Below are 27,528 nucleotides of genomic sequence, written 5' to 3'. Positions count from 1 at the left end.
TCGAAGCAAATAAGTGACGACCACGTCTCATCGGCTAAGCCGGAGCAAAGTGGCGACCAACGCCTCATCGAATCTATCCGAAGTAACTATGACACACCAAGTGTCTCATCGACTCGAGGTCGAAGAATCCTTGAATTCTTCCTATCCTATGGCATGCCAACTATATCCACCCTAGCCCGACTAGTTAATAGGGTATCGAAATCATTCGAATTCAAATCAATCACAATAACAAATTAATCACAATTTCAAATTCACCACAAATCATTATACAATTCAATTTCACACATGTATACATTCAACAATCAAATCCAATTCTTATTCAATTCAACTATCACTACTTACCTCAATTTCATTTTTCATGCACATATATTAAAATTAAACATTTAATAATAAATAACTTGAATTAAGGTAATACAAACCGATATTTTCTCGAGCTACTCCTCGATCACTTTTTCCTTTCCCTTCACATTCAACGTCTCGGTTTCCTTATTTGCTACGAAAATTAGCATAATTATAATTAATTAATAACACACTTATTTTATAGAAAATAATAACTTTCCATGCAACTTTAACCTAAATCCCAAATTTATCCTAACTATTTTCATCTTCTCCTTTTTATAATTCATATTATTTCCTTATTCAATTTCCATCAAAAATTTAATATAACCATCAAACTTTTATCATTTTTCCATAATTTTTAATTTCTATCAATTTAGTCCCTACAACACAAAACTTATGACCTTGTTTACAATTCAATCCTTCAACCAATTTAAATCAAAATTTCTATCAATTAAACTCCTAATTTCATCATTAGTTCAACATAAACCCTACTTAAAAGTATATCATCTTTCAATATTATCACACAAATTCAAAAGTATTCAACTTTAGAACTTCAAAAACATCAAAATCACTAAGAAAGGGACTTAATTGACATACCAATTTAACTTCCAAGCTTTCAAACCCTAATTTCTCCTTTTACTTTTCTTTTTCTTTTTCTTTCTTTCTATTTCGTTTCTTCCCTGTTTCTTTTTCTTGTTTTTCTTTCTTTTATTTATTCTTTATTTCATTTTATTTCTTTCATTTACTAAATTAATAATTAATTATAAAATATCTAATAATACAAATAAAAATACTACATGTGTATTTATACACACATATACACATGTAATATTTCATCACCATACATTTGCCATTATCTCAATTAATTGATAATAAATAATAATAATAATAATAAGTAAATATCTTTTACTTAATTTATAAGTAAATTTATATATTATATACACTTGTACTAATAATTTAAATACACATGTATTTATTTTCTAACTTACACATGTCACTAATTTAGTTTAATTACTAATTTAATCCTTTATCCTTTCTCTATTCTATGATTAAGCTTTTATGCTCTATTCAATTTAATCATTTCTACTAATTACTTCTAATTAAAAATAAATTCACCTAATTAAAATCTAATTCAACCCACAACTAACTTCGTAAATATTTTTTTTATAAATATTTATGAACTCATTTTCCTAAGACGGAAGCCCTAAACTCACTTTTCCGGTGCCCGTAAAAAATGGGTCGTTACATATTAACAGTGTCGGGCTAATCGGATATAGTTGGCATGTCATAGGATTGGAAGTGTACAGGGATATTCCGACTATGTATCGATGAGACACTATAAGTGTCGACTACTGTTACTGTTCCAGATTCGTTCTGAAGAGGTACTCCGTACCTGACTGTTACTGTTACCCTTACGGTGTATTCCGACTTCGAACGAAGAAACACTGTATGATATCCTGGTGTGTGGGTTGGTTCCGTGTATCAGTCCAGGTCCGAGTTATGTTAATAGGGGTAAATGAAGGTGCTATATACTGACTGCTATCAATTATACGATTACAACTGAATGTTGTTTGTTAGCGAATATAAAGACATACTGATATATGATTAATGAAGTATTGAATGATACGAAATGTGTAAAGAATTGTTTAACAACATTTAAAGGTTAAGAAATAAAGATGAGTAAACAAACCTTAAGATCATGAAAGTAAAGGTTTAAGGTTAATTGTATTAATAATTTATTAATGCTTAAGTGTTAGTTTATAGAAATACTACTGAGTGTATACTCAGCGTACGGTCTTGTTTCCATGCGCAGGATTAGGTACTAAAGAGCTAATGACTCAGCATCCAAGCCAATCCTGGACATCAAAGTGGTGAAGTACCTTTCTTTTTTATAAAATGGCATGTACCTAGGCTATCACGTTGTTGTTTTATACATGATAGTAAATGGATTAAAAATGTTGAACTATGATATGGAATATATGTTTGCTACATTTAAATCTAGGCATGTTTGATTGTTGAGATGATCTAGTATATTTTACATAAATTATGGTACTAATGAGGGTACATTGGTTGAATGATTTATTGTTGAAAGTTAAAAAAATTGCTAGCTTAAAACTTGAGTTTTGCAGGGTTGGTAAGTTTGTGATTAAAGGCTCATTTTGAGTTCACACAGCCTGGCACATGGGCATGTGAATAGACCGTGTGAAACACACGGCTAGCACACAGGCATGTTGTTAGGCTGTGTGTCCCCTGCACCTAAAATGCTACAAACAGATTGCCATACGGGCTGAGCACACGGGCGTGTGACTTGGCCGTGTAAGATTAGTTAGCCATGAATAAATTGATAGAGAGTTACACGGGTAGAAAACAAGGGCATGTTAAAAAGGGCACACGGGCGTGTTCCCTAGACCACACAGGCATGTGGTATTGTTCATAAGGAAAAACTTTGAAATTTTACGAAAAATTTTCTAAGCTTCTGATCGAGCCCCGGTTTGTTTAAAATATACTTTTTAAATACATTAAAAGTATAATAAGATGTACAGTATTACATTTATTTCTGTTTTACGTGTAAATGTACTGTAATGACCTGTAATACTTCGTAGTCCTGTTCTGGCGACGGGACGGGGTTAGGAAGTGTTATAGAATCTACCGAAAATGAATATTAGAGAGCGATTGGATAGGGGAGTGGCGAATGAAAAATGGCTGGCACTTTTCCCAAAAGGAGTTATTTAGTATTTAACACACTGGATTTTATATCATTGTCCCTTACTAATCAATAACAACAATAAGATTAGCTATAAGGGGATACCAAGTTTTAAATTCGAGGCATGGTGGATCATGGAGGAATCTATTAAACAATAGATTAAAACATCGTGGGAGTCATCAAATGGAACTATTGCTCAAAGGCTAGAAAGGCTGCAGACAAGATTGAGGAGGTGGGCAAACTCAATAAAAAAGGGTAGAGATGGGTTGAAGAGTAAGCTCACAAAGGAAATTGAAGATCTTTTGGCAGGCGACAGAGATGATGACACAATCACAAAGCTGATTGATACAAAAATTCATCTTAATATGGAGATAGATAAGGATGAAATGTATTGGGAACAAAGGGCGCGAGCCAATTGGATTCAATTGGGCAACAAAACTTATGCCTTTTTCCACAAATATGCCACAGCTCATAGACGAACGAACATGATTACTAGGCTGGAATCTGATGATAGGAGGGAAAGTTCTGATGAATCAGCAATTAATGAGTCGGCCTCAAATTACTTCCAGAATTTATTTCGTCAAATGGTATTAGGAATCTATCCCACATTCTAAAAGGTATTCATTCTAATATCTCATCTGATATTAACACAGATTTACTAGTACCTTTTACAGCAGAAGAGGTATTTTCAGCCTTGAAAGAATTGGGGCCCACTAAAGCACCAGATTATGATGGATTTCCAGCTTTATTTTTTCAAAAATTCTGGCACATTATAGGTATAGATGTCAAAAACTTTTGTTTAGGCATACTGAATGACAGACGAGATTTTGACTCTCTAAACCTTACAGATGTTGTGCTTATCCCAAAGTTACCAAACCCCACAAGTCTTGTTAATTTTAGACCTATCAACTTATGCACAGTTCTATATAAAATTGTGGCAAAAGTAATTTCAAATCATCTTCAGAAAGTCATTGGAAAATGTATTGATAAGGTTCAAAGTGCTTTTGTTCCCAGAAGGTTAATTACTGACAATGTGTTTGTAGCCTATGAACTCTTGCATACGCTAAGTCAACGACGGAATGGGAAAAAAGGGCTGATGGCAGTTAAGCTAGATATGAGCAAGGCTTACGATAGAGTTGAGTGGGCTTTTTTAAAAGAAGTTATGCTTCAAATGGGATTTGTTATAGAATGGGTAACATTAATCATGAAGTGCATCTCTATAGTCTCTTATACAGTGAACATCAATGGGAGAAGAAGAGAGGTTTTTAAGCCTACTAGAGGGCTTCGTCAAGATGACCCGCTCAGCCCTTTTCTTTTTTTGATATGCTGTGATGGACTCTCGTCTTTAATAAGAATGGCCATAGATGAGGGATCGATGAAGGGAGTAAGAGCTAGTAAAAGAGAACCTGAAAAATCGCACTTGCTTTTTTCAAATGACTGTATACTGTTTGGTGAGGCGACACAACGATGGGGGAAATTTTCAAAGATATTTTGAAGGAATATGAACAGTGCTCAGGTCAATGTGTAAACTACAACAAATCAACAATTTTCTATAGCACAAATACAACAGAACAGGAGAAAGAAGAAATATCGAGTTTGCTAGATGTGAGAAGCTCCACAAATATGGAAAATATCTAGGACTTCCTAATGTTGTAGGAAAGCGAAAGAAGGAAGCTTTTCAGAATCTCAAAGATAAAATTAAGCTGAGAATTGTAAGTTGGAGTACTAGGTTACTTTCAAAAGGGGGAAATGAGATATTTATAAAATCAGTTCTTCAAGCAATTCCAACTTACGCTATGTCATGTTTCCTTCTACCAAAATCGTTATGGGGGGAGTTAGAAAATATTTTCACTAAATTCTGGTGGCACAAAGGACAGGGTAGGAAAGGGATACACTGGTGTCAATGGAAATTCATGTGTCGATCAAAAGAAGAGGGGGGGATTAGGATTTAGAAATATGGCGTAATTCAATATTTCTCTACTTGCTACAAGGGTGGAGGCTCATTACTAATCAGGACTCTTTAGTTACGTAAGTTTTTAAAGCAAAATATTTTCTGAATGATCATTTCTTAAAGTCTCGATTGGGAAAAACCAGCTCTTATATATGGAAAAGCATATGGGCAGCGAAGGGTGTTTTGGAAAAAAGAATGTGCTGAAGGGTTGGCACGGCACAAATATTTTTATAAATGCTGATGCTTGGATTCCAGATGCTGTCAATTTTAAGTTATCTTCAGTTGTTAATTTTATGCAAGATGCCAAGGTCAGTGAATTGATCGATAGTAATGAAAGAGCATGGAAAAGAGAATTTATAAACAATAACTTTTCAGAGGATGATGCTGGAAAAATCCTCTGGATACCTTTAGCAAGCGCATCTCATGATGATCTACTGGTCTGGAGAGGCGAGCATTCAGGCGAGTTTTCAGTCCGCAGCACCTATAAACTATTACAAACTTTTGATGAAATCCTTAGAGCTTACGCATTACAAACTGGCTACAGAAATTTCTACAAAAAACTATGGCTCTTAAATCTACCAAATAAAATCAAGATTACAATATGGAAAATCTCATGGAATTATTTGCCGACAAGGGTTAATATGCAGCATCGAAAACTTGTAAGCAATACAAGTTGCCCTTGATGTGGAGAAAGAGCTGAAATGATCGACCATATCTTTCGTGAATGCCCTGTCACAGTGGATGTTTGGACACTATTAAAAATGCAGAATATTATTCGGGAGCTTTATATGGATTTTCTACAGTGGATTACCTGCATCTTTGACTAGCTTTCTTCGCATCAGAGTTGTCTTTTCTGTTGTGGATTGTGGACTATATGGGGAGAAAGAAACAGAATAATACATGAACAGAAAAACAGTACAAGGCAACAACTAGTAGACTTCATAAACAACTATATTGCTGTACTTGATGGGTTAGAAATGAAAAATCCAGCAAAAAGGAAGATGATAGTAGGATGGAGTTATCCGCCAGGAGAGTTCGTCAAAATAAATTTTGATGGTGCGTATGATGCGAATCACTATCAATCTACCTCAAGGATTGTTGCCAGAAACAAAGAAGGGGATGCCTTACTTTCCTGCTCTGAGATCCACCACGGGGTAACGTCCGCCTTTGCAGCTGAAGCAATAGCGTGTAGAAAAGCGGTCCAAGTAGGAGGGGAACAGTAGGGGTGTTCAGTTGGTTAACTGACCCGAAATAACATTAACCGAATTAACCGACCCTTCAAAAATTTTAACCGTTAACCGAACAAAAATTTTTTCGGTTAATTCGATCAATTAACCGAAAATTATATTTTTTTGATTAAAATAAGTATAAAATTAACCAAATTAACCGAATTATTTATATAAAATTATATGTTTTTTATTTTATTTTTAGTTTTAAAATTTTATTTTTATTTATTAAATTATTTGTAATTTTTATGAATGGATTGGATACTTGATTAGATTGGATATTTGAGTTTATGTTGGATTGGGGTTGAGTGAATAGTGAGCTATTTATATATTATAATTTTATTTATTATTTTTTCGATTAAACCAAAAAAATTCTGTTAACCGACCGGTTTCGAACCGAATTAACTTTTAACCGAAAATTTAAAAAATTATTAACCGACTCCCGACCGAATTAATTCGATTAACTGAACGATTAACTGAATTCAGTCGGTTAACTGAATTTTTTTAATTTTACCCGAATTTTGCACACCCCTAGGGAACAGGAATGGCCGAAGGTTTTGATAGAAGGTGACTCCCTCACAATAATAAAAAAATGTGCAACCAAAAGTCAAGATCGTTCACAAATAGGGGCATATATACACGATATTCAGCAAAAAGTTAACAGATCTAGAAGCTTTATTTTTAAACATACACCCAGATCGACAAATGCCCTTGTGCATATATTAGCAACGGAAACTCTATAAAGGGAAGAAGAAATGTATCTGGAAATGAGGGTCTTAGAGTATGCTGAACTTCAACGAAGGATTGACCAAAGAAGAGAACCAGATTGAGATTGAAAGGGCAAAGAGATGAGAGAGGAAAGCAAAGAATAGCAGAAGAAAGGTTTTTGAAAGAACAAACTTTCCTCAAAAAATGAATCGTTAGAAAGAAAAAGCAAAAATGGTACTTAGATGACAAGACGATTCATAGCATTTTCTGACTGGGCATTGATTACGCACATTTAATTAGCATTCTAGACTATTCAGAAAATATCTAGATATTTTCTATTTAGGTTTTGGGCCACTTTAGTTCCAGGCCGGTTTATTTTATCTGTTTTTATTGATTTTCTGCTATGTGTTTTGGGTTAATACTGTGTATTTTATTTATTTATTAATAATAAGTCCAGTCTGAAGACTTTCAAAAAAAAAAAAGAAAAGGAAAATGCTCCAATACATAGTGAGTTTGGACATTTATTTAATTTATCTCAACTGAAGGTGCTCCCAAAGTCCACAGGTAAACTTTTTAACTTGCAGTCCTTATTCCCTAAGTATACTAAAATTGAGAAGCTTCCAGTGAAGATGCAAAATTTGAGGCATCTAAGTGCAACCTATTTGGCAAAGAGTGACTGAATAACAACCTTATGAAATTTTCGAGCTTAGTTGTTCTCCTAAATATTTTTATGATAAAGGGTTTGCAAGTTGTATCCATAATCTGAACAACAAGCGTCTTGTTACTTCAAGAAATGGAACAATTCAAGGCTTGGGCTTGATGAATTGAGAGAAGCCGATGAGGACATTTTGTGCTTCTTTATTCAAAGAATGGAACGCCTTCGTCACTTATGGCCACAAGCTGCACTTAAGAAGGATGCTCTTTTATCCGCTCCTCCTTACCTTGAGAGGCTTAGTCTAGGTGGGAAATTAGGAAAAGTGCCAGCTTTTGCACCTTACTCAACCTCAAATGCTTGAACCTACAGTTGTCTGAACTGGAGGAAGATGTAGTTTCTCACATCCAGGCATTGCCTAGTTTGTTGCAACTTGATATTTGGATTAATGCATTTGTGGGTGAGCGCTTATGTTTGGTTGAAGAGTCCAAAAAGCTTCAGTATTTATATTGACTCCCTCAGCTAAAAGAGATTGTGGTAAAGAATGATGCGATGCTTGACCTTAAAGAACCGGCTGCCTTGAGATGCAAGGAGTTAAAGCGATTGCCATACATCTAACCCATTTGGAGGTAGTGCGATTGTATGATGTTTCGAGTGAGTTGGTGGAGAGTATATGTGGAAATGGACTTTGTGTTAAATTTATAATTATAACCAAGATCATTCATATATATATATGATTTTAATCAGGCATGCACTTTGTGTTGTTTGATTGAATATTGTGTTATCAATGTATTTTTTAAAAGAAGAAAAATACAGTTAATATACAACTTGAAGTTTTATTAATGTTTGACTTTTTTAAGGAAATTTGTTAGGATAATTTTAAAAAATAAATGCGAAAATGGTATGGAAAGAAATTATTTGTGAAAATGGATTGTCTTCTACTATAAATCATAATATCACCTGACATAATGATGACGTCACCTAAAAAATACGCCTAATCAATAACACATTATTTTATTAGAAAAAATAAACAAATTTTAAAGTGGTGTCATTAACCTGTCGATATTTATCCAAAAAATATTCCAATTTTCATATTTTAAAGATATTATACGATACAAAAGGTTGAATAATCAAATTGCACAAAATACTCTTCAACAAAATTTGTTCGAACAGTTTCCATTTGAACCTAAATTTGGTATTTGTGGTAGATACACATTATGTATTTATTTCAGATTTTGCAGGCAAATGAAAAACAAAAAGCATGGAATCCATTTCCAAGGTTGAAGCAAAAAGCCAAATCCTTGATGCCACCAACCTACCGCTAGTCTTCAACGGCAGCTGCTGAGTATGATGAGAAACAAATGACCCCCTTTTTAAGATTTTAGGTTAAATCTGGATTTTGGTCCTTTTACCATTATCTAATTTGTGATTTAGTTTTTTTAATTCAACCCTCTTAAATTTATAATATAATTAATCCAATTAACTATTCTAATTAAAAACAAATATTTCAATTGATGATGACGTCGACATAATTTTTTTACTAGAAATGATGCTTTTAGTAAAAATAAAAGGGAGCATTTTAATTAAAATTAATAAATTTAATTATTTAAACTAAACAAAGACACTATAATAATGGACCAAATTATATTATATTATATTAAATTAAAATTAAAATTAAAAATTTATTTTTAAATTTAAACAGACCAAACCAAAACTAATAATTGGTAATTTTTTATCTCATAGTGTTTCTCCATTTCTCTCTCGTACTAACTGATGGAATCCTCGTTAACACTAATCTTCAGCTAAAATTTGTTTATCATTTTTGTTAACGTAATTTTTTAATTAAAATTACGTTTTATTATAACAATAATAACTTATAAAAATCATAATTTAGAATCCAAATAAAAGGTAAATAATTTGTGATTTATATGAAAAGTGAAAAGATATTCAATTTAAACTTTTTTTTAAAATTCAAAATTTTTAACAATAATATTAAATTAAGGATATATTTCATAAATTAAAAATTTAAGTGTTAAAATTATAAATGTTAAATTTTATTAAAAAATTATTTGATAAATTAGTATATATTAATACCGAATATAATTATATTATTTAATAAAAATAAATATTAATTTTAAAATATTATTTAATTTTAAATTTTAATTATATTAATATAATATTTATATTGTTATAAATAATTTTAGATAAAAGATTCATATGATAATTTGATTATTTTATTTTCTTTTTATAAAAAATAATAATTTATTTTAAAATTTTTAATAAAATAAAATCTAACTTAATATTTTCGTACAAAATTTTCCATAAATAAAAAGTTGAAGTTAAATGATTTATTTATTTATAATAATGATGTGGTATTATAAATAATAAGAATTTTAAAAAATCATTTGCCATGCATTTTTTATGTATAATCTCACTGCTAAGCTGACAATTCAGCGACATGATGGAATCAGCTCCACTCCATTAAACAAACACCAAAAAGAAAGATAAACCCCAAATTCTCATTTTTACTCTATCCAAACCCTAGATTCAATCGTCGCCCATCTTCCCTCCGATGGCCAATTCAAAGAAACCGGGCGGTCTCCGCGAGATGCTGGAATCGATGTACTCCGTCATCGCTCTGCTCTTCATTTTAGTAGCCTGCGTCGAACTCTGCGACGCCGCCGCTGCCTTCGACGTCTACCGTCTAATCCAATACGACATGTCCGGTTCACCTTTCGGATCTCGATTCGCCGCCCTCAACCATCACGCGGCCTCCTTGCATTTCCCTCCCGGTGTCGATCTTTCCAGAACCGTTCTCATCATCCCTCTACGTGAACTGAATATCACTTTCGTTCGAGGTTCACTTTCATTTCATCAATTTAACTTCTCTCTACTTTTAGTTCTTTATTTTAATTTCCTTTATTTTTTTTATTGGCAGAATATATCAATCAAAAAAAGCCGTTGGGAGGATTGTTAGTTTTGCTTCCTGAAGTACTTAGCTTTAAAACTGGAGGGAATAACCAAGTTCATGAAAAAGAGAAAATGAAAAATTTATTGGCAGAGCTCGAGCGATTGCTTATACATTCAAATATACCTGTGAGTATATAGAGACATATTAATATCTCTATTTTGATATAAGTTTCAGATCAATTTTGCAGTAGTTACTTTGTATTGAGATTGAAGTCTCCTTGTTGCCAACCTAATTTTCAGCAAGATCTGAACTCTGTTAATCTGACAGTTCACAAGTATTGCTTTTTGTTGCTTGAGACTGAATCGTGTTTAATGTCTTTTCCTTTATGTTATAATTCATTAACTTCACAATTGGCATGTTCTAATTGTGTTGCGACATTTATGGGCCCTTGTTTACTGATAGGAATTGTATTAATGACTTTCCCTTCATGTTGTCATCATCTTTTGACTTAATGCATTTCTTTTTCGTGTAAATCATATATGTTACTGCATCGTTGTTATTTACACTGACATTTTCATCTTTATCGAATTCAATTTATACCTTGTTTGAATTATTCAGTTTTTGTTCCAAAAAACCTGCTGAGTCTAAAAGATTTAGGTTCCACATTCATGATCCATGCTTCCATCTTGAAAGAATGCCTGTAGTCTGTTATCAAGTAATTGAATGATTGGCAAATAGCATAAACCATGAAATTTCTTCTGACACATGCTTATTGATAACTTAGACACCAATAAATATTTAGGATTTGAGCCTACTTTTTTATTGCTAGCATCTTCAGTAAGACTCTTTCTTCGGAAAGTATTTATACCATGGTATATACTTAGGCCTCATCCTCATTGGTTTCCTGAAGCACGCCATCAATCTGCGTTCCACTTGTGCTTAGCTAGGGCAGACACTTTTACTACTCTATTTCTAAGTTCTCATATGATTTTTAGAATTGAAATCCAGCTAATAAGGTTTTTTTGATTCCAAACTTAGTATTTGCTACTTGTCATTTATAAGGGAAAAACTGCCAGAAAAGAGAGAAAATTTTCCTACTAGTTTCCTCTTGATTCTCTTTTGTTTACTTTATGCTTCACATTCTTAACTTTATCGTGGGATTTTTCTACTGCAGTATCCTGTCTATTTTGCTTTTGAGAACGATGAAATTGATACTGCGTTGGCTGATATCAAGAAGAATGATTTGATGGGTCAGCCTGCTACTGCAACTACTGGCGGGTCAGTTGATAGCTTTCTGTTATCATTTCAAAAATTGGGTTCTCTTGTTCTTAAAAGCTTGTCCCATGATCTGTTCAGTTTGTTTTCTCATGAGTGGTTTTCATGACACTTTTACCTTAACTGGAAAAGCACATGCTTCTGATCTGCCAGTTATTTCTCTGGGAAGCTGGAAAGGGTTTTGCAAAATGAAATAAATGTTTTTTTGGTTTTCTCTTGTAATAAGCTTTCTTTTGAAACTGTTTCAGCAAAAGTCTACGGGGACATGACACTATCAAATTTTTCTGTAATGATGCCCATTTGGTATTAGGAAATGGGTCTAATCTGCTTTTATTGAGGGAGAGAACATATTACCCCCTGTTTTTAATTAAGTTAGAATGATCATTTTCTGAGGTGAAGGTGAGAACAAGCAATGCACTTGTGAACGAAATGGGGGTCCTACATTAATCTTTCTGCATTTTTCCTGGTTTAGTCTTTCTGTTGTTTCTTTTACCATGTTTGTGTATTTATGAATAAACATGACTCTACCTCTAATGTTTGTTTGCCCTTCGTATTCTCTGGCTCATTTCTCTGTTGAGATTGGTAAGAAAATAGCCCTGTTTTGTAGTTATTCACATCATTTTCAACTCTTATTGTGTAATAATTGCAGATACAAGTTTGTTATCCCAACAGCAGAACCTAAGAAAGTCGCATCTCCCACAATGACTAATATTCAGGTGTGTGTCAAGTTTTACTCTTCCAATTGTAGGAAACGAGTTGTAACTGGTTACACTCACATAGTTTGTTTTAAGCATATGAAAAAAAACCCCTTTTAATTGCATTCGAACTGTTGAGGCTGAGGTCAAGTTCAGTGTTGTTAAGGCATGTGCCTAGGTGCACCTGGGGCCTTTGTCTTAGCACCAGACAACATGAATGCCTCAGATCCTTTCAGACAAGACATATTTGATCAAGCACACGCCTATTGTCTAATTGTGTTTTTTTAAGTCAATAGTTGGTAGAAGTCTGCATGATTGTAATTCTCTCTACTATTATTTATTTTCAGATTTTTTATTAACTATACCTTTACTAGTATGAAAGGGATAATATCAAACTCTCAACTTCTTGATGTTTGAGTGTTAAACAACAAATGTGGGACCAAAAAGAAACCATGTATATTGACCAACAAAAAATAAGAAAGTTTGGTATGTTTTATAAGATAAAGTAGACCTCTTTTTAGATTTTGATGTCACGATTACATATCTTAAGCTTATCCTTTTATTTGTATACATGGGCAAGTACAAAAACTCATACATATTGCACTTTACATCTCTCTGGTGAGCACTTTTTTTGTGCCTTGCATCTCAGCCAATGTAACGGTTCTAACCCTAGATAGTAGTAGTGATGTAAAAGATAGAACCTTATTGACTTCTTCCACCCCCCCCTTTTCTTTTCTTTTTTTTGGGGGGGAGGGAGGGGGAGGGAATCAGTGGGTCTTGCAAGTTTCATGGTTTCCTTTTCATGCATTTCATGCATTTCATGCCCCATCTTCATGTTATGTTTTTGTTTAGGAAGTTGTTTTGATATCAGATATTGGTACGTTTAAAATTTCTTGTGCTAGATTTTACTCACTGCAAGTGTTTTTGAGGAATCTTAAATATGCTATTAGTGGTGATTGCTACAGGTTTTCATTCTGATAGTTCTGCTCTGTTACAACAGGGGTGGTTGTCTGGATTAAAAACTGATGGAGATGCAAATCAACTTCCAACCATTGCTATTGTGGCATCTTATGATACATTTGGGGCTGCTCCTGTATGTATATTATAAAATTTAGTAAAGAAAATCATCTTCGATTATCGAAATGAATGTGTGAATTTTTTTATACATGTAGGCATTATCGGTGGGAAGTGACAGCAATGGAAGTGGCATTGTGGCTCTTCTTGAAATATCAAGGTTATTCTCTCTTCTCTACTCAAATCCTAAGACAAGAGGAAGGTACAATTTACTTTTTGGCCTGACATCTGGCGGACCATATAACTACAATGGGACTCAGAAGGTGATTAGTCTTCCTTAGTGAGCAGACTTTTGTTATCTCTCTCAAAAGGCTTGTATATCTTTTTGGTTAGCTAGTTCTGCTATCAATTTTGGTTATCATGATAATATAAGTATCATTTATGGTGCAGTGGCTTCGGAGTTTTGATCAACGTTTACGTGAGAGTATCGACTATGCTATTTGCTTAAATAGTATTGGTTCTTGGGATAATGAATTGTGGATTCATGTGTCCAAGCCTCCAGAGAATGCCTACATCAAGCAAATTTTTGAGGTAAGCTGGTAACATCCAGCAAAATAGGTTTTTAAGGCATTAAATGATATTTTCTTTCCATGCTTAGTAATCTAATACATAATGTTTATTGAAGGGTTTATCTAATGTAGCAGAGGAGTTGGACCTCAAAGTTGGCCTAAAGCACAAGAAAATAAACATTTCCAATCCCCGAGTAAGTTGATATATGCATGTTTCAATGTTTGATCCATCTTTGGGTACCATTTTCTGAAATGAACTTATTTTTTATGTGTTGATTGGTATATTTTATTGTCAATTTCATCTATGAGGAACCTAAGATATATAAATGAATTTAATTTTGTGGTTAGTTATCTTCCCCCCCACCCCCCCCAAAAAAAAGGGGAAGGGAAAAGAAAAAAAGAATTTATTTTTGTGGTTTCTTCCTTGTAGCAGTAATCCCTTTGTCCTTTATAATATATATATTTTTTTTTTCAATCCTTTGTCCTTTATAATCATGTGGCCTATTTGGGCAGAATATATTTTCTGGAAAATGTTTAACTTGAAATAATTGTGTTAAATCTGTTCTTTTTCCTGTTTCTTGTAACATTAGACTTTACAACATGACACACATGAAGGTGCACTAGATATATTTATGAGGACATTCTGTGCATAAATATAAAAATGCTCTGTGTGCTTTGCATTTCTGCTGTTTATAATAGGTAATAAAGCAGTTGAGCTGCTGTAGGTAGCATGGGAGCATGAACAGTTCTCAAGGCTGAGAGTCACTGCTGCCACTCTTTCTGAACTTTCTGTCACACCAGAACTCCTAGAAAGCACTGGTGGTCTGTTTGATACCAGGTCATATTTTCAAATCTAAGCCCTTATTAATCCAATTTTCAGTTGTGCGCGCGTGTTTGTGTGTTTGAGACTAGTTGCTGAGAGCATGATTCTTTTTGCAGACAATACGTAAATGAAACTGCTATTGTTAGAGGTGTGAAGCTAGTTGCTGAAAGTCTTGCGGTAAGATCATATGATTTGCTAGTATATTTTAATTATACAGTGTAAATTAATTACAATTATCTCAGTAGGGTAGTAATGGTATTATGTATATTTTGATTATTGTTGAGATTTTAGTCTTTTGGACTTAGGAGTTAAGGGCCAAATATACTCTTGTAAGGTAGTTGAACTGGGGGATGCTCATGTCAGAAGAGGAAGGGGAAAGACCAAAGGAAGCATGTGTGGAAAGTATGAAAAGAACCATTCTTTTACTGGTCATAATTCTATATAGAGAATCTGACCAACTAGTCAGGAAAGGCTGTGTTGGTGGCTGCTTTTTTGTTATTTCATATGTATAGTAAGAGTATGTAGATAGTTGTTAATTTGTGTGTGAAGACATTAAGCTTTAATAATTTGCTTAGCATGGCCATGTACTTTGTGTTCAAAATTGTCTTTCCTCTTTTTGCAGAGGCATATCTATGGCCATCAGGGAAAAAATATCCAAATTTTTGCAGATGAGAGCAGTTTGGCTGTCAATCCTGCCTATATACGATCTTGGCTGGATGTTTTATCACAAACACCTCGAGTAGCTCCATTTCTTTCAAAGGATGACCCTTTTGTCATGGCATTGAAAAAGGTTCATGCTCTAATCTTTTTCTTTGATTTTGTTTCTTTCTATAAGATTATGATTTGCACTTTAAGGATTTTATGATTTTCCTTGAGAGTTGAATTTAGGTTAAAAGAATCAAAATGAAGGGAAAACAAAAATATGATAATTAAGATGCAGGGATTGTCGATGTCTTTGGTAAATACTTTTTTTTGATGGTAGGAACCCTTGCTTTATGAAGTATAGTTGCATGTGCCATTAGTCAAAAGCAGAATAAAAGAAGAAAGTATTTGTATTTCAACCTAGATCACTTCAGAACTTTTACTCTCTTCTACCAGTTTGATAAACTTTCATGTATCTCTGTTGGTAAATATAACTGAACAAGCTTTTGGATAGGGATTTAGGGTAAATGGTGAAGACACTGGAATGACTTGCTTTGTACTTTCTATCACTTTCAGTTCTGACTGCTTTTTGTTATGCTCAATGGCAGGAGTTAGCTGGTCATGTTGATGAAGTGAATGTGCAACATGAGACTCTTGAAGGGATTTTTACTTTCTATGATTCAACTAGCGCTAGGCTTAACATATATCAGGTATTTACCATGGTTACTTTCAACTGGTGAATATTTCATTGTTTTTCTTAGTTGTGCTACCTCTTTCTAATGATTGAATTAACTCTTATTTAATTATGTATTGGGAAAAGGGGGGGGGTTGTTAATACCCTGGACCACTGACAGATTCGTTGAGACTGCATAATGACCGGTTTAAATGTGTTGTTACAGGTTGCTAGTGTAACCTTTGATTTGCTGTTACTCCTTGTGTTGGGATCTTATTTGATAGTGCTCTTCAGTTTTCTTGTCATTACAACTAGGGTAAACTCTTCGCTATTAAGAAAATCTTAACATTTATGTTAATGCTATATGCATATATTCGCCTTTTTTTCTACTTGTGTTTAGAACCAAAAGGACAGGACATTTATTTTAAAATGAAATGCTAATCCGATGACAATGCTGTTCTACAGGGTCTTGATGATCTAATCAGTTTATTTCGCCGACCCCCTTCTCGAAAGCTGAAAACTGCTTGATTGCTTATAAGCAAAAATGCATGGTATGACTGGTTTTCCGATGTAGCATAAACTGAAATTTCTGAGGTTCTCAGGTTGTTCTCATTAATGATTTTGCTAGTTTAGTTATACGAGGGATTGTTTTAAATGTTGCTCCAAAACAGATGGTAGACGTTTATTTTTTCCAAAAATGAAATCAATCCAAATGTTGGAAATTTTTGGTCAGATCTATTCGAATGGTGAAATTTCAGAGAAATTAATAAGGGTTCTGCGTAAATGGTGCAATACTATCTGCAGGGTGAAGACATTTGTTGCCATGCATTTGATGGTGATTGAGATTTGGGGTTGATGACGGTATTTGAATTGGATTCTATGGTTGGTCCATGACCCTTGGACACTGAAGGTGTGCTTGGAGTGATCTCATAGTTACTACTGGGTTTATTAAAATGCTTTGCTTATGCAATTTCATCCTTTACACATACATATTATATGGTATTTTTGGGGGGATTTTAAGGTTAGAACATGAGATGCTATTCTAAATTAGGTGTCAAAATTGGGTGGAATAATAGGTTTAGACCCTTATTAGTTTGAGACTATGGGTGCTTTGAACAAGCTCCGCTGACTTAATAAAATTGTTAGACATCTACCACCCAAGGGACAACCTTCTTCATTCAGTTGAGTCTTACATTTTCATCTATACTTAGGTGGGGCTTCCTAATCGTTGTCAAGCTCAGAGTTCGAACGCATAATTAAGTTTGGAATCAAGAATGAAAATCAAACTTGTTTTTAGTATATAAATTTGCTTAATCAAATGAATTGTTATGCTTCGATATGCAAGTTAACTTTTTTCTTTTTGTTCGAACATAATATGTCATTGAATCAAGAACTGGTCGAGTGTGGGGTTAGACTGGCGACATGTGATTTGTTTGGAATTGGTTGATTTGGGTTAAAATTGGTTGAACTTGATTGATTTTTTTTATTATTAAAAATGCTTTTAATTTTATAAAATTTGACCAATCGAATTAGAAATAAGCGGTAAAAACCACCCGTTGGATTTTGAAATCCTGTTTATTGTATCCCTTATTCAATACAAACTAAATCGACTGTCGAATAAGACTACTTATACAATCTAATACCAGAATCTGTTGTCAAATAAGACTGTTGATACAATCTAACACCAGAATTTGTTGCAAGATTAGCGAGTCAATAGTTACGTGCTTCATTCGAGTATGATCAGATTCTTACTGACATACAAAACATTTAGTGTCATTGATATATACCTCGTTCATGCTGCATGTGACCTTAGATTAGATACAACATTGACAACCGCTTTAAACTCAGCCCCGGCGGACTATTGTGCCGTTTTTTTGAAGACCAGCTGATTGGATTTAGTGTTAGGCTTTTGTGTCTTAGTCATCAATTATTGAAATGGTCAATTTGATTCATTATCTTTATGTTGGTATGTTCTCAATAGTTTTGCATGTACAAGTAAATATGGCTAATAGATTACTTATGCTAAACTAATAAAAAGTTGCATCATAAAGACTGTTTTGTATGCGGACTTCTTCTAATAGATGATTTAGAAGTAAAGTCCATAGTCCATGGAGTCACGGCAAGCAATTGACTCGTGTTAAGATTATGATGTTATCTAAAGTCCTAGAGAAGTAGATAATTTGTATTGACTATCAAAGTAGGAGTAAATCTAAGTAGAGACACAGATGTGTCAATGTAGGGCTTTAAAGTAGGTAAACTTTAACAGATAGAAGTTAATTTTGTTTTTATAGTTTATCACTATAAATGATAAAAAAAAAGTTAATAAATTTATATTTAATGGTAAATTATATGAATAGTCATTAAACTATGAGAGTGTTTCTATTTTATATTTAACATTATGGGTAAATTACACTCAAAGTCACTAAATTATTAGTAAATTTATGTTCTGGTTATTCAACTTCAAAAAGTTACAAAATGGTCATTGAACTTTCGAAAGTTTCCATTTAAGTTATTGGGTTATTAAAATCGTTTTTATATGCCTTTCTCTGTTTGCACCACATGTACTAATCGAAAGCTCTCATTCCCTTTCTCTTATACGGTTTAATTTTTTTTCATAAAATGACTTTGAACGTCATGAATCTACGAACAAAAATTTAAACAACTTCTTTCCCCAATTCCAACATTGACCGTCAAATTGACTTGAATCTAATGTATATTCTTCTACTCATTGATGGGTATAGATGCATCATACCGATTGCCGAATCATTGCTTGGAGCTCACTAGCTAGACTTTTTATTTAAAAAAAAAACTTAATAGCTCAATGATTTAAATAACAACTTTTTAATAGTTCAATAACTTAAATGAAAACTTTCGAATAGTTTAGGGACTATTTTGTAGTCTTTTAAAATTGAATGACCAAAACGTAAACTTACTAATAGTTTAGTAACATCGAGTGTAGTTTACCCTAACATTATTCACACACTAGCAAATCCATAATGATCTAGTCAGTGTAAGCTAGTGCAACTAGTACATGTTAAAATTTTTATTAGTGCGAATAAACAATGCATTTTCAGATAATAGATATCCAGAATATCTATCTGCATCCACCTTGAATTTATAGTGGATATTAATTTTAAAATTTGAATTCGAATATTATTTGAATTTGCAATACCTAACCCGTAAAAAGCAGTCAAATATCTTTAGGTATCCAAATACAATTTGAATTCTCATCCTTAGTACACTAGCCAATATGGCCGGAACCGGTGCGGAACTAACTGCATTGGGTGGAATGCAAATCAAATCAACACACCCAAGGAAGCTGCCGATATTTTCAAGTACGTCATTCAATGAAGCTAGATTTCAGATTTTGGTTCAAAATAAAGCAAACCGAAAAATTGAGCCTATTGGTGACCTAAGCCATGCCACCTCTAAGGTTTGTGAAAGAAAACCGATTTTATGATTTCTTACTAGATTAGATTTTGGGATTATGGCTTTGTATAAATTCTGTTCCCAGTTCAAATAAATGAGAGTCTTAATTTTTGAAGTAAAATCTAGAATTAAACGTTTTGTTGGGTTTTAGAAAAATAATGTTAATATTTGTACATACGGACGAATGATTGATGGGTAATAATTGAATAAGCATGCTCTATTTGTTTGAACATGTGATGTAGATTAGGGGCTTTATCTGCATTCCATCATAATGAACACCTAAATAAAAAAACTATGCATGTTTGTAAAGAATTGAGTAAGGAAGGGTTCTGAAACAAAACCCATGTTCTCTATCAATGGTCCTTAGGTGAAAGCATGGTAATGCCTCGACCCGATTTTCCCATGGTCAGTAGGTGCTTATTGATGCCGATACACCAAGAAAATTTCTTGGATACAACAGCAAATTCATGTATATTTCTATTAAAGATTGCCCCGTGGTAACTTTAATAATACATAAGATGTTTTTCATTGAATTAATGTTACAAACTCAAAATTTGATTTAATTAATTACTCTCTATAGAACTTTGTTAAGTTAAATTGATGGTAGAAATAATCATTTATTAATATGTTTAGTTTCTTTATGTGATTATAGATTCATGTATTAATTAGATAAATTATAATGTTATTACTATTTGCATTATTGATGGAAAGAGTCGAACAATATTGCTTGAGCTATGTACATGCAAACATAAACAATTCTTTGCAGAAGTACCATAAAGAGCTATATGATTGTTTAGGAAAATTGAATACACGTTGAGTCATGTTGTTGGAAACACAACAGTCGCAACAAGATGAACAATAAAACTTTGCACATAAAAATTGTTATGTAATTCGGACTTAACTTACGCCTATGAAACTTTACTCAAATAGTCAATTCATGTACTAACTAAATTACAAAGAACAGTTATTTAAGTCTGAGTCCAATATTCTCAAGTTGTGGTCTCACATTTGTATATAAAAGATTGAAGACTTCGCTAAAATCTTATCCAATGAAGATAGTAAAACAAAAACAGAGAAGCCTACACGAAAATATTTGGACATCAAGAAATCAAGACCAAGCAAAATTGCTACCAAAAACCAAACCCAATGCGAAGATTGGATGCTTTGAGGGTAGAGCTCCATCATCGGGATCGTGAATTTAGGTAAAACCCAAATATTAAAAAAAAAAAAAAGAGGGGGGGGGGGGTGGGGGGAAGCAAAGAAGTGCTCGAAAGTAAGCTTCAATCATAAGTAGAGGATAAACATTATACGAAGTAACGTGATGAGAAAGGAAGAATCCTAATCCGAAGAAGATGAGGAGAACTCCAAAGAAACAAACCTCAAAAAGAGAGTACCAAAGACCTATCAACACAATGATATATAGATTCATTTTATCAATCTAGTTAAACAGTTGGATTTGTTACTTTTGAACCTCGATCGTGAGTTTCAAGTTAATTACAATTCAAGCTTTTTACTACTCGAAAGGTAGACTCGGCCTGGATTCTGGGTGCATGAGCTATTCGAAACTACATTTGGATGTGTTGTGTAGTTTCCATTTGTTCCTTTCATTCAAGAAAACTACATCTATGATCGATTGTCTAATGATTCAGAACTGATGAACGCACTTCAAATTTCTACAAACCATGCAGATGCAGCTAGTCAACCTAATAAAATAGATGAATATACAGAAGCATATAACCAAAAAAGATGATATTGGACGCTAAGCTAATAATGCATTTTATTGACTTGGAATTTGGTTCAAACACATCTAATCGTTCGATGTTTTGTTCTCAGTAGATAAGAATTGTTCTATCTATTTTCACCAAGGCTACAACGAGGGAGAAAGAGGCCAATATTATGTTCAATTATACCACGCTCTACACAGCCAGCCTGCTACTACTGTTTGTTCTTTTTAAAGTCTTGGGGACTAGTCTATGATTAAATCTGTTGCCTTGCCTTTGCTTCTGCTGCTACTGCCGGTTTCTATGAGATAACAGACCATGGAATCTACGTCATCCCCAAATATGCTATAAGCTTCATTTGCCTGCAAATAACTGAATCCCATTGACAGTAGTAATTGCATGCCACTGCTGAGAACACTATCCCGAAAACCATGCTCTTTTGAGCCCTCCAGTTTGGTTTCACTGCCTGATGGCCCTGTCCCTGTTCCTGTCCACAAATAATTCAGAAGAATGTATGTTCATATTCATGACAGACAATCAGAGATCATCAACATGATGTTTTGAAATCTCTAGAATACTCACTAGCTCCAGACGATGATGGTTCAGCAGTTGAAGTAGACGATTCTTTATGGCCCACTTGTGGCTTAAACTTGTCACTGGCAAGGTATTCAGCTCGAGATGCTTCCATAACCATTCGCTCAATTTCCTTCTCAGTAAGTTCAAGATCAGAGTAAAATCGACCCTCAGCCAGGAGTGCCTGTTGGTATACAAAGTTGAAGCAAGATTCTGTTAGTTACAATACCATCCTAAACACGGTAAAAAACTAATCTCAAACTATCGAAAACTACTTGCATTGTCTATCTGCTGGTCTTGTTGAGATTTAATTGCGGCCTTGACTTGATCCTTGTCCACATTTGCCTGCACATCCAAACACAGTCGATACCATAAATCCAATTTGTGATTCTAATTCATTCAAACTCCATATTCAAATTGAAAATATTCTGCCATTGAAGCCTTGCATACGAATTCAGTTCCATAGCATGACCGAAAGCAATAAGCATGTTCTAAACGAGAAACAAAGAACCAAGAAAGCAGAAAAAGAAACATGTGAAAGGAATTTAGACGCACCCCTCTAAGACAGCTAAATCCAAGCCCAGCACCAACTGTCAGACGACGAGGGTCAACAAGGGAGTTGTAATGATTCCCATGATGGTAGCTCAGCCTTATGGGAGGTGTGTCGGTATTATAGCTTCCATGAAATATGTTGATAGGTTCTGCATCAAATAATATTTTTGTCCGTAGAAGGTAAGAACATGGAAGAACACAAAACTTAAAAAAATCAATCATCAAAACCATCAGTTGAGCATCACCTATGCTGTAGGAATAGATATGGATAGGTCTGTTATACATTTCAGATAACGCTTGAATCTCCACATTGTTCCCATAGACCTGTATCCAAGATAAAAGAACAGATGCTTTCAAAACATTTAAATAGACAATGCACCTAACCCCGTAAAAGGAAAATGGATTAGACAAAGGGAAATGGATTAGCAAACAAAATGGTGATGGGAGAATCAAGATATTACTTTGGCAAAGAAGAATGCATCATCTAGAAGGTTACTTAACATTTTTGAATTCATCAAATAGAGTGCTAGTAATCTTGGATATGGACTAAAAAGTTCAAAATAAAATATCCAGATCACCATTATCAACGGAAACAAGGATGAGCCATAACCCTCATGCAAATTTCAAAAACAAATAATGATATGCTCTCAAGTATGAACATTAAGTTAGTACACAACCAATTATAATGCCTCTGCATACCTTATCTCTTCTTTTCCTCTTACAATAAGATGTAAAACCTTCTGTTATAAACTGAGAAAAGTGATCCCTCTCTCGCTCCTGGATGAACAATTAAAGATAAGCATTCATCCCAAAAAAAATCAGAATCATGCTACTCAAACACCTCAAAATTAATGTGATTGAAGCACCAAAAATAATGCACATTGTAATCAAGAAAGCCAGGGATTATCTACACTTCAAAACAAATAAAAAATGTTAACAGTGGTCCAAAATAAAAAATATATATCATGCTCCTTTTTAGTCACATCCAAAAATTTAATCTGATTAAATATTAAAAAAGAGAGAACAAGATCATCCTTTGTTCTACAATTATCCCTAAACCAAGTTACATTATGCATCAGCATGGGGTTTACTGAAGTGGACAAAACATGCAGGCAACCAATTATCTGAGTTTTGACAGGTTACAGAGATTCAACTAACAAGATTAACAGGAACTAGAAGGGTGCTTAGGCTTTGTTTACCATTGAGGTTGAAAAGCACTTTTCAACCCAAACCATGGTTTCAAACAAAAAAGTTTGGTAAACAAGCAGCTTTTTAAACCAAACCTTGATTTTAATCTAGGATTTTAACCCAAGCCAAAAAGTCAAAATTTTTAGCTTTTGGCTTTTGGAGAAGTGTTTTTCAATGAAATTATCAACCCCTGATTAAATCTTATACTTTACAAAATCATGTCTACAAAAATAGGCATTTTATCTTCCCAAAAGCACTGTTGACAGTAATGGTAAATACTATCAAAATTTTCAAATGCACTGTTCTAAAACACTTTTTCACAGCACTTTTCAACCTCAATGGTAAACTAGCCCTTACTAGCGCTTAGAAGAGGAATATACCAAAGACATTGCAACTGCATGTCGATAAATCCATTTGCTTTCAATCATCCCTAAAAGCCTAAGATTTGGTCTTACTCATTGGACAAAGATAACAAAGATGGATACTAGATACAGAACTGTGTTACTGTAAATATAAAAAAAAAATATTTGTTGCTACAACTCTACGACACCTCTGTCCTGTAATTATGCTAAAAACTCTAAGCTAACTAATGACGATAGTTCTATTTATATACTATCAGAATTTACAGCTCAGGATTTGATACTTGAGGAAAACAGGAACATTCACCCTTCAGTTTACGATATCAATTTTGGAATTCCAGATTAATGAAAGTCTATTCCTCTTTCCATATTTTAGGATTTGCTATTCATCTCCTGCATCCAGAAAATGTGAAGCGAAAATCTACTTATGTTGCAACTAACCAAACGTGAATATCACAAGTAAACAATTCATTAGAAACTCCAACTCTCTTATCAACTCTAGAGAAGGCGTCGGTAGCTAATAATTCATGGTTTTCCATTTCTAAGAGAATTTTCACCCAACTGTTTCATTCAATTTGAGATTAGCATGCCACAGAGTGACTGTCTAGCACCTATAATAAAAGTAATAGAATCTTATGGCACGTAATTTAAAAATCAAGATTCAGGTAAGAGATATACATACCATGTAATCAATGCACATTTGTCGAATTAAATCATAAGCTTCAGAGTCCCCATACACTTGATCAGCAACAGCACGGAAGAGGCAGTTCCCATCTTCTAGCATCCGTTTAACTTCTAAGCCTTTTGCTCGTCTGATATCTATTTCGAATTGGCGTTCTCTTTCCTGGACCAGATGCAATAAACCAGTTTCAAAGGTGAATCTGATGTCGAAAATCAAACCACAAAACTAGGCATTAACTTCAGCTCATATCTCTTCAAAAAGAACAGTAAGTGTACAGAACATTTCATTCAAACATAAGAAAACATCATAAATTACAAGTTCAATATACAATATAAGAAAACATGGCTTATCTATAACAAAATAGAAAAATGCACGCAGAAGTAGCAACCTATTATATACAAAACTTAGGAAACTGAAGTCAACTGGGGTAGTCTTACAAGAAAAAAAAACATGGTACGATAGCATATAATTATATCAGATTTTCCCATGCCAGTGATATGAGAATTTCCGAAAAAGATGATATGTAGACAATCTACACGAAACACAATAAGGATTTGATTATTCAGAATAACTTACTGCATCATCGTAGGAGGATACAAAGCATGGATTCTGCTCATCAGCACTATTGTAACCCTCACTCTCACCATGAGATCTAGGAGAAGATGGACGTGACCCAGACGGTGATGTCCTTGTTGAAACAGTGGGCCAGGCAACAGCTCTTCTAGATGATCCAGCACGAACAGGATTTGAACTTCCCGAGGCAAATCTTCTTGAATTCGAATTAGCTGCTGAAGGTTTAGGAGGTGGAACAGGCGGTGGAGGCGGATATGAACTTCCATTTCCAAAAGGTAAGGGATCATTGCTTGAACCTTCAGTTTCAGCCGCAACTTTTTTTGAAATCCTCAACCCACCCAAATCATTCATTACATCGCACGGACCTGAGGCATCAAGAGTGTTCACTTGTTCAGCCTCAGCAAGTGCATCACTTGAAGTTATGTTCCGATCATTACGCAAGATTTCTGGCGAAGGATCATCACTTTCTGTGGCCTTATTTTCATTACTGTAACACTCTAAAATTTCATCCGAAGCAATTTGTTCCTGCACTTCCTCACTAACTTCATCATCTCTTGAAGCTGGTGGAACCTGAAGGGAAGAAACTTGTGGCTCTGCCCGAGAAGAAGATGGCCCAGGCAAAGAAGAAGATCGGCTTGGATTTGAAGAAGAGCTGCCAGTGGAACCTCGTTGAACCAAAATGCGAGTCATTGCTTTTGAAGAAGAGCTAGCCCTAATTCTTCCTTTCCAAAACCCCCTAAATTTAGAGACCGAGACTCATAGTTTTGTCTCGTTTTCTTGCCTTGGGCGCGGTAATGCCAATCCCTTGGCTGAAGGATTTCTTCCAGCCCAGCACGTTTGCCTCCTCACGAAACAATCTCTGCATTCCCCTGACAATTCTCATGAGACCCAGACCTCGTACTTTAAACAATAAAACCCTCAAAGTACTCGATATTTTATACCCAGAAAAAATTCCCCAAAATTCACCTTCACTAGCCCAAGCTGCAATCAACAACCACGCAAATTTCCAAGAAAAAAGAATATCAACCAAAACATGAAAACTATATCTACCAAAACCTTGTTTGATTCCAAAGAAAAGGTAGGAAACGGCTAAAAATGATCTTAATAACCACAAACCCTCTCTATTATCCTACCATATATATAATTAATAAAAAAAATTCTCTACAATTAAATTACTGATAATTTCCTACCATTTCTCAGCAATCAACCAAGCATACAAAAAAGGGTAAAAAAATAACACAAAAATCAAGCAAATATCAAAACCCAAAAGAACCAATCCCCGATCAAGAAAGTCCCAGAAATAAAAACCAATCAATAAATCGAAAGCAAAATAAATAGGAAAAGAAAAAAAGAACTCACCTTTAAACAGAGAGAGAAAGGTTTTGGAAACCCAGTTTAGATCTGCAAGAGAAGTAAAAAAAAATATGTGTATTTTATCTATTTTCTGGGTTAGGGTTTTTGTTTTGAAGAAAGGCAACAAGGCAAATAAAGGAGATAAGCCGGAAGGCAAAGAAGAGTATTTAAAGACAGAAAAAAAGAAAATAAAGAAAAGAAGAAAAAAATTGAGAAAAGTCGCTTTATAAAGAGAAAATGGGAGGCTGGCTGCTTTTTAAACGTCGACGACGGGGTGGCTCGTCGCCGAGAAGCTGACACGTGGGGAGTAGGCCGGTGGAGCAGGTGCGGGATTTGTACATCAGGGGATTAAATTGAGGAGTATGACGTGGCCGTCTTTAATTGGGTGAGAAGGATAGTACTTTGTTGTTTTCTCAGTTTGCTTTATGAGACTTTATTCCTTGCTTTACTTCCCCTCAAGCTAAGACCATGCTAAGCTCCTTTGTTTGTAGCCATTTTACTTTTTTTAATTATCTCAATTTATTTTACTTTTGTGGATGATAAATTTACATATTCAAATTCATTTTCATTTTATTTTATTTTCAAACTTTTTATCAAAAATATTTTTATATTTACTAAATACAAATATTTAGTTATTTAGATAATTGATATAAAATTTAATTAATCTGAATCTAAATTACGATAATAATATCATATTTAATGCGAATAATAAATTAAATTTGTAGATATTATATTGTATTATATTATAGTGTTGAATCGTGTCTAATCCTTTTAGCATGCCTTAGTTGCGACCAATAAGCTTACGCTCTGTGCTATACAAAATTATTTCTAAAGTTATTTTCAATAGGTTTCAAGGTGTGTTGGATCACCATATAGATGAAGCTCAAAAATGCTTTCATTGTAGGAAGACTTCTTT

The 27,528-nt window shown here is 33.9% G+C and overlaps 2 protein-coding genes across 4 annotated transcripts; one reads left to right on the top strand and one right to left on the bottom strand.

The window, feature by feature from the left end:
* The first annotated feature begins 9,986 nt into the window (after window positions 1-9,986).
* LOC107889187 (nicalin-1) lies at window positions 9,987-16,914 on the top strand. The gene is made up of 14 exons (XM_016813548.2): window positions 9,987-10,438; window positions 10,519-10,676; window positions 11,666-11,769; window positions 12,416-12,482; window positions 13,462-13,554; window positions 13,634-13,798; window positions 13,926-14,066; window positions 14,161-14,238; window positions 14,770-14,882; window positions 14,984-15,044; window positions 15,490-15,657; window positions 16,118-16,219; window positions 16,409-16,498; window positions 16,648-16,914. Exons 1-14 carry the CDS (start codon window positions 10,153-10,155, stop codon window positions 16,708-16,710), a joined length of 1,689 nt encoding a protein of 562 aa, XP_016669037.1. The 5' UTR covers window positions 9,987-10,152; the 3' UTR covers window positions 16,711-16,914.
* Window positions 16,915-21,363: 4,449 nt separating this feature from the next.
* LOC107889186 (OVARIAN TUMOR DOMAIN-containing deubiquitinating enzyme 6) lies at window positions 21,364-26,957 on the bottom strand. 3 transcript variants are annotated; one of them, XM_016813545.2, is made up of 9 exons: window positions 26,619-26,957; window positions 25,263-26,240; window positions 24,687-24,848; window positions 23,157-23,234; window positions 22,703-22,781; window positions 22,461-22,606; window positions 22,185-22,250; window positions 21,915-22,089; window positions 21,364-21,819 (listed from the first exon to the last, which is right to left on the bottom strand). In XM_016813545.2, exons 2-9 carry the CDS (start codon window positions 25,947-25,949, stop codon window positions 21,578-21,580), a joined length of 1,635 nt encoding a protein of 544 aa, XP_016669034.2. In that variant the 5' UTR covers window positions 25,950-26,240; window positions 26,619-26,957; the 3' UTR covers window positions 21,364-21,577. The 3 variants fall into 3 exon arrangements, with proteins under 3 accessions (XP_016669034.2, XP_016669035.2, XP_016669036.2); XM_016813546.2 differs by having other exon boundaries at window positions 25,263-26,128; XM_016813547.2 differs by having other exon boundaries at window positions 25,263-26,118.
* Window positions 26,958-27,528: the final 571 nt, after the last annotated feature.

The sequence above is a fragment of the Gossypium hirsutum genome, chromosome A09 (assembly GCF_007990345.1).
Source record: "Gossypium hirsutum isolate 1008001.06 chromosome A09, Gossypium_hirsutum_v2.1, whole genome shotgun sequence".
Classification (NCBI taxonomy): domain Eukaryota; kingdom Viridiplantae; phylum Streptophyta; class Magnoliopsida; order Malvales; family Malvaceae; genus Gossypium; species Gossypium hirsutum.
This window is presented reverse-complemented; position numbering and strand designations above follow the sequence as displayed.